Source organism: Monoraphidium neglectum (genome assembly GCF_000611645.1).
Source record: "Monoraphidium neglectum strain SAG 48.87 unplaced genomic scaffold scaffold02900, whole genome shotgun sequence".
Classification (NCBI taxonomy): Eukaryota; Viridiplantae; Chlorophyta; class Chlorophyceae; order Sphaeropleales; family Selenastraceae; genus Monoraphidium; species Monoraphidium neglectum.
Window position 1 is genome coordinate 1 of NW_014010728.1, and position 7,776 is coordinate 7,776.

Here is a 7,776-nt window from a genome sequence, read left to right on the forward strand (position 1 = left end):
GAGGGAGGGGGAACAGAATCTGCTTTCCTGGCAATAACGCGTGCCGCTTGGAAAAGGGCCAGCTGCAGATTGCAGCATCACTCCGCTTGAACACCACAGGCAAGCGGAAAGGCCGCCGCCGTGCGTGAGCAGGGCGACTACCGTATTATGCGGAACGACGTCCTGTGCAGAACAACGCCACTCACCCACTCTTGAACCCACCCGCGACCGCGCCCAGACCCAGCCCAACCCCCCAGCACACCAAGGCTCGCATCCCAGTCTCAACTAGGGCCCCATCCATCGCACCTGATGGCCATGGCGAAGGCGTATTCCGCCACGACCGTCTTGCCCGCACTCGTGTGTGCAGCCACCAGCACATTGTGCCCTGCAGGGAATGAAATGATCAAGGGGGTGGGGCGCACGCGGGCATGCAAATCAGTGCAAAAAGCTCACTGCGCTACACGTGGTGACCAGCACCATCCTAGGCGGCCCCCTGATGCCGTCTGGTGCTCTTGCCTCGCTTGTTGTCCCCTCATCCCCCCCCTTTTGCTGCATCACTCCGCCTGCCTGTCACCCCTCAAGCTACACGGCGCAGTCCCATCCCGCCGCTGCCCCCCTCCACCCACCGGCCTCCAAGCAGTTTATGGCCGTCTGCTGGAAGGGGTCCAGGCTGAACGGGTAGGTCCGCGCGGGCGGGCCAGGTCGCGGGGCTGGGGGCAGCCTGCTGCGCTCCTCCTGCCCGCTGCCGCCCTCCTGCGCTGGCGGCCACACCACCTGCAACGTGTGCACACGACATCAGGACCGTGTCGGACGGCCCCGTGCTGCATGCGTCCAGGCGGCAGGCAGGCGCCGTGCAGTTGTATGTTCCAGTCCCACCTCAACCCACCCCGAGCCTGGAACAGGTTCGCCAAGAGGTGCCCCCCCCCCTCGAGCATTCTGCCCTGCCAGCCCCTGCCGCCAGCAGCGCCAAAAGTCAAGGCCGAGTCCGCATGGGGTTCCACTCCACACCGCCGCCTGCACCCCGTCACCGCGCCGCCTGCCTGGAATCACTGCCAAAAGCAGCGAGCAAGAACCGCAGGCTGACGTGACGCGCAAGGCACAGTGCGCGGGGCCCCACTTCCGGGGTACCAGCACTGAACGGGTCCCGATGCGTAGCCCCACCCCACCTCATGTGTGCAGCTCTTGCCGTTAACCTCAATCAAGTTCACATCATGACCGCTGGGCTTCCACACGACATCCTCGCCCAGCAGCTTGGGCCGCTTGGCGGCGCGCCCCTCGCCGTCCGCCATCGCTGCCGGTGCCGCGGTCCAGGCCCCGCCGTCCGCGACAAGCCCCACACCACGTTTCCTTGCTCCTGCACGTTGGGGCCACACGGGAGCCAGTGATATGTATCGACGCTGCTCCGGTCAGGTCATGATGCACGGAGCGTTGCGTGCCGCGACTGGACTCTGTGCCGGGCGGCATAGCAGCGGCTGCACACCAGCATGCGGCGGCCGCTGCTGTGCTCGACGCCCCTGAAAGCTGCGCGCCCTTTGCGCTCCAGAAGCAGCCGCCACATACCTTTTACACTCGGGTATAGTTACTTGTCCTCTTCAAGCAAGCCCGACCCTCGTCGACGTCCCACACGTACAATATCTTTCTTCACGCAGTGTTGCCGACGCACAAGGGACTCATCGATCCGCTTCGCGTTCAGGTGGATAAACAATTTGGTTTGCACACGAGCTGACCGCGCTCTGCAACGCGCGCAGCGATGGCGGCCAACTGATGACTGACCCCGGGTGACTGCAGGCCGTCACGCGCATTGTGCAACGCACATACTGCAAATTGACCTGTGTACCCGTATGCATAGGAACCTTCGCTACAGCTGTCGCGCATGTGTGCGATACAGCCGCCCGACAGGCACACGATGGCGGGCACGCACAACGGCCTGCAGGGGCATGTAGACCAGACTGCCAGCCGTGTGAGTGCGGTTCTTACGTGATTATATTCGAGGTGAGCATGGTCCTGTGCTTCCAAACACCTTCTAGGCATTCAATGGCAAAACAGACTTTACGGATTTACATGCGCCACCTTGCCGATTACAGAGTACGGTACTGTATGAGGAACACAGTGTCAGCCCTCTGCTAGAAGGCTCACTTCGTAAGCGGCCCACATATGTGTTGGGCAATCACAGACACTCCCAAAAATACTTGACAAGTGTGTTGGCTGAATCGTAGGTGCAAGCCTGGTAGAGAGTGTTGGCAGCCTGGTGTTATGATATTCTGCATCCAGATGATTAAAATGGGCCACAGCGCCCAGGGCTCCCACTTGGTGGCACGGTATGGGGCGGTGTGCATGCCTTTGTCCTGTGAACTGCTACATGTTCCTTACAGCAGTAATCTGACGCTTGGCACACGCACTGGCTAGCCACGTGAGCCCCTGGTTCGAGATGGCAGTGGCATGCCACAGCGAGATCCCTGGGCACATGTGCACCGTGAAATCAGCCCTGACCGCCATGGCATGCGTCGGTGCTTTGTTGATGACAAGTTCGCTGTCTATCATACCTCACGGCGGCTAGCCGCTGCAACGTACGCTTGAGCAAGCTAAAAAGAAGGAAACCGCACCCAAGCCGGTCCATGACAAGCGCTCGGCTGCTGATCACGCCATTCAAATGCTTGCATGCGTTCTTACAACCTTGAAAAGTCACTTTCACTTGTGGACGTCCCATTTGTCGACCTCACGCTCGCCTGCCCGTCGTTGATGGCGCGGCCAGGCGAGCTCTCTGACATTGAAACGAGTAGCGGGTCTCCTAACCAGGCGTAGGTCCGGACAGGACTATGGCCAAAAAGTCTTGTACACATGCCCTTTTCATGTTGCTCTACATCCTCTCGACAGGTCGGTCGCGTGCAGCGCCCACGACCCGCTGCAGCCATGCGCTGCACTGTGGTGTGCACGGCGACGGATGCCCGCCATGCGCCGAGTCTGGGAGCCGACTCCGCACCACCATGCTTCACAGGATTCACTGTTTGTTCGCAGGCGCTGACGCTACTCGGACCCTGAGGCAGGACGTGTATACGCGCTCCAGTTTGGGGAGGAACCCCCTCAACAGGCAGCATGTCTACGCCCAGGCCCATGAGGTGCGGCCTGCACTCGTGGTGGCGCCGGCGGCGGCAGCAGCAGCGGCTACCTATGGTATGGCCCATGACAGAGAGCCCTCGTGCCCCCCTCCAAGTTGCGCCACCATTGTCACCATGTCTTTCATCGCCCCCTCCCACTCCCCCCACGACTCAGGCTGAGTCCCGGGCTAACCCTACCTCTACTGGCATATTCCACAACGAAGCCACCATGGTGGTGCAATCAGGAGACTTGCTGCCTGCGCCCCGCAACAATGTTGGCACGCACAACGCAGAGCAGGTTGGGTCCCTGGGTGCAGCCGAGACTACAGGGGGCGGGTGGGACGGGTAGATCGGGTGGACCCCTGCAGGGACTGCGCTGGGGCCTGATGCCCCCATGGTTCCAGCCTGCGCGTTCCAGCCTGCAGGGCGATGCGAGGCCATTGGACCTTAGGTCGTTGAGGAGTGCCCTCCCTCGCTCGTTGTGCCCCACTCGACTGCCCTGTAAGCGTTGCCCTCACCCGCTGACGGCCGCCCTGCATTGAGCCCAGGCGACAGGCCGGGACAGGGCCTCTGGTGGGCCCTACGGCGTCTTTGTCAATGCTTTTGGAGTTGTAGCCACTGCCACCACCAGTACAAGCGGGGTCAGGTGCGCGATTGGCTCACTTGTAGGGGCCCTAAAAAAAAGCACCTTGGCCACATGGGCGGGTGTGGGTTGCAGAACAGCGCCCAAATCAGCAGACATAGCTGCTTTCTGCTGTAAACAAGCGTGTTGACCGAGCGTTGCGTCACTTGTTGCTCCCTGCCACCGCACGCGTTGTCACCGTGCTTCCTCATCGCAGTGAGCAGCCTTGGCACCACCCTGATCTCACCTCCGGCAACCACAGGGCCGTTTCCGCCTCTGAAGCTATGCCCGCGCAGCCCGACGTCGGACCCACTGGCTGGGCCAAGGCCACCAACTCAGTTGCGTTTGACACCAACCCCCTCAGGAGGGGTGTGGGCGCCACCGGCCAGGCTTTCACAGAAGCAGTCGGGGCTAACAATCTGCCGCCACTGGCGGTGGGGATCAGCCAGGTCGGGGGCGGGCCCATCGCAATTGCCGCAGCAGGCGTGGCTGTGGCCGTTGCCAACGCGGACACCCCCTCAAATGGTGGAATGCAGTGACGTGCCTCGCTGCAAGAGCAGTGACACTGCGTATGCGGCTGTGCCCTCAGCATCAATGGCGCCACCTCTCCAAGCATGCAACCTGCACATTATTGCACACATTGTCCTTGCCTCATGGTGATTGATCCTAGAAGCAAATCCTGACATGGACCATCACGCTGCGGATCGCGGGAACTCTGCACTGGCGATGCGGCCCCCCTTGAGTGACATGTTCAAGCCCTGCCCGGAGTCGCATGAGCTAGAGTATGTGTTCCACCTGGACAAACGCACCGACATATACGTGCCGGCTGAGCTTTGCGCATGAGATGGCGAGCGAGCAATTGGTGTTTTTTTGCTGGGAATGTTGGGGTGTGTTCATTCAAACGGCGCGGGATGCCTGTGGGGGCTTCCAAACAAATCCTGGCCCAATCAAGATCTTTCTCTCCCCTTCCCCCCTTCCTTGGGCTTGCCATGTGAAGCGCGCCCCTTCATGCATTCGGTGAGTCCTTATCAACTTATTGAGGTGTGAACAGGCTGAGATTGCCTGCATGCACAGTGCATGTCCACTGGCAGCGAGGAGGCCCAGCGGGGCGCGGTGCTTGAGCCGGCAACTACTGAGCAACCATGGAATTTGCAAACCAATCAAGAGATGGTTGGTTGTTCAAACGGCTTTCTTGTGTTGGCATCCTAGCATCTGCTGAGTACAGTAACACTAATCGTCACAGAATAGGTTTCCTCGCCCTTGCACACTTGCTGCTGATGCTGCCAATCAATCGCCCGCCGAAAGGACGCGCACGCGCGCGCGCACATTCACACACACACACACACACACACACACACACACACACACACACACACACACACATTCCAAGATGTTTGTTTGTGTCTCCATCACCCATGTGACTGACCTGTGTGGGGTTCCAATGCTGTTGGGCACTCCGCGTCCGCGTCAACCCCATGAGCCAGCAGCGCACATGCGCGTGCTGTGCGTGAGCAACCTTGTCAGCGTGATCTTTCGAATTACCCTGCATGATGGCCCTCACCCCCCACTGACAACATATTTTATAAATCCAGAGAATATATCAACCACCTTGTGAAAGGCGCGTCGTCAGCTGCCCCTGGCATCAGACTTGCGCTGAAGCGGACGGCGCCGTACAGGGACGGGTCGGCTGACGGCGCTGGCCAGGGTGCGGCTGCCGCTTGATCGGGAACCCGTGCGCAGCAGGTACAGTGGTGTTGTGCATCATGCGCATAATGATGCCCGCATTTACCTTGCCGCTGTGCCACAGCGCATCTCGGCGAGGGTTGATCAGTTGACACGTATTCGCACTCGTCCGTTGGCAAGTGTGTACGGCACCAGGCATCAATTTCGGAGTGCGCACGTTTACGGGGAGTCAAACAACAGTAGTTACGGGTACACATTGACTCTTTGAGGCAGTGCGGTATCTTCCAGAGGTGTTTCGGAGGGTGTGCGACACTGCGTCGTTTAATACTGTATAAGTGAGGAAGGTGCCGGGTACGAGACACGTAATGGTGCACGTACTTATCAAATTCATGCCAGAGTGACCTGGCGATTGCCTTCGGGGATCGGGGTCGGCGTCGTGATGCACCAACTGCACGTGCCGTTGCTGTTGCATCCAACTGTAATGCTCTTTCTCAACTCTGTGAGGCTGAATGACCGCCATTTTGCTGTGGCCGGGCAGGCACAGATTCACTGGTGCCCGCTGGTCTCACCACAAACCCAGGTGTTAGCTCAACAATCGCTAACCATCAGCAGCAGGAGAGCGCAGTCCCAAGAGCCATGGCGACCAAATCCAGGCCCAACATTCTCTGGTGGGTTACAACTGCCAGCATTTGAAACCCATGCTTGAAGCCGTTGATCTAGTGTATGCGTTGAACTGCAAGCGTGACAGACCGCACGCACGAACAGCGGTGCCGCTAGCTGGTGTCTTGCCTTACCGAAACACTGTTTCACCAACTTTGGCGAAACCATTGTTCCTGGGTCCCAGTGTATGGGGGGACGACATCGGCGTCGCCAACCTGTCATGCTACACCAACGGCATCATGGGGTGAGTCAGCATCGCATCGGGTGGGACCGCAGGAGCAGCGTCAGCGGGCGGGATCCTCCGTTGCCCCACAGTCTCTGCGCCGGGATACTGTCCTCGCCACCTGACGCGCACTGCTGATCACGTACTGCGTCCCCGCAACCCACCCGCCAGGTACAAAACGCCCAACATCGACCGCGTGGCCAAGGAGGGGCTGATGTTCACGGACGCTTACGCTGAGCAGAGCTGCACGGCGGGGCGCGCGACATTCATCACGGGGCAGAACCCCTACAGGTGTCGTCGGTGATGGATGCGCGTCAGTTTAAAAAGAGGTTTCTTTGACGAGTGGGACGGGGCTGCGGCCCCTTGGATGGTTGTGAGTCAACAAATCAAAGAGCTGGTGGTGCTTTCTAGCAGTGCGCTAGCGCGCTGCATAGACCTGACTCTTGACCTCGTGGAACCTTGGACCATGCATATGACTCAGCCGCGTCGGACTCGCTTCCATCCCCTTCGCAGCAGGAGGCATCGTTGACCCTGACACCCCCCAGTGTCTCAGCGTGCGCCGCGCACCCTGCGCATGCCCGCAGGACGGGCCTGACCAAGGTGGGCATGCCCGGGGCCCCCATCGGCCTCAGGCCCGAGGACCCCACCATAGCCCAGGCACTGAGGCACCACGGCTACGCCACAGGCCAGTTCGGGAAGAACCACCTCGTGAGCTGGCACGGGGCGCACAGTGCCACAGGGGGCACGGCTGGTGGGCAGCAGGGGGACCGGAGCTGAAGCAAGCAGCCCAGGCTGCGTGTTCAGCCTGGGACGGCAAGGCACCGTGGTTCAAGGGACGCGTAGTGCGGGCAGCAGGCTCAGGAGGGGGGCTGCGTGAAGACGTCTTGCATGCAGCCTTGTCCGGGTGCCTTGGCCCTAGCCTAAGTTCCCAGTGCTGCCGGTCGCGCAACAGCGCATGTCATAGCCCCTGGACCAGCCGCTGGCTGGAGCTCCTCCCTCTTTCTACTCAGCACCCACCCTAAACCCTAAACCCTAACCCCCCCCCCCCCCAATTGCTGGCCAGGGTGACCGTGACGAGCACCTGCCCACAGTCCACGGCTTCGACGAGTTCTTTGGTGAGGCAGGGGGCGGGCCGCTACTACTGGTGTGCAGGGGCGCAGGCGCCACCAGGTATCACCTGGGCCCTCTGTCCTTGTCGCCCCCTTCACATGCAGTCGGCGACGTCATTTCCAGCAGAGCCGTGCAAGTGCCCGTGGACCAATTTTTGACTCTCCTGGCTGCCCCTTGCTTCACAGAGCAACACCTCAGACGGGCATACCGCTGCTCCAGCTTACTTCTCACTTTGCACTAAACTCGGCCACCCCTTGTGCCCCCTCCCCCCCCCCTCTGCAGGCAACCTGTACCACCTGAATGCGGAGGAGGAGCCGGAGCAGGACGACTACAAGGCCGCGGAGGAGGCCTTCCCGGGGTTCATGAAGAAGGTGGGGGCGATGGGGGGGAGGGGGGGCGCAGTG

At 60.7% G+C, this 7,776-nt stretch overlaps 2 protein-coding genes across 2 annotated transcripts; one reads left to right on the forward strand and one right to left on the reverse strand.

Moving 5' to 3' along the window:
• Positions 1-260: 260 nt before the first annotated feature.
• On the reverse strand, positions 261-1,268 carry MNEG_11771 (ATP-dependent RNA helicase DOB1; the record flags this gene model as incomplete). The annotated part of the gene is made up of 3 exons (XM_014039756.1): positions 261-364; positions 606-753; positions 1,146-1,268. 3 exons carry the CDS (start codon positions 1,266-1,268, stop codon positions 261-263), a joined length of 375 nt encoding a protein of 124 aa, XP_013895210.1.
• Positions 1,269-6,015: 4,747 nt separating this feature from the next.
• Positions 6,016-7,672, forward strand: MNEG_11772 (arylsulfatase; the record flags this gene model as incomplete). Its single annotated transcript, XM_014039757.1, has 5 exons — positions 6,016-6,047; positions 6,224-6,283; positions 6,434-6,553; positions 6,847-6,970; positions 7,655-7,672. 5 exons carry the CDS (start codon positions 6,016-6,018, stop codon positions 7,670-7,672), a joined length of 354 nt encoding a protein of 117 aa, XP_013895211.1.
• Positions 7,673-7,776: the final 104 nt, after the last annotated feature.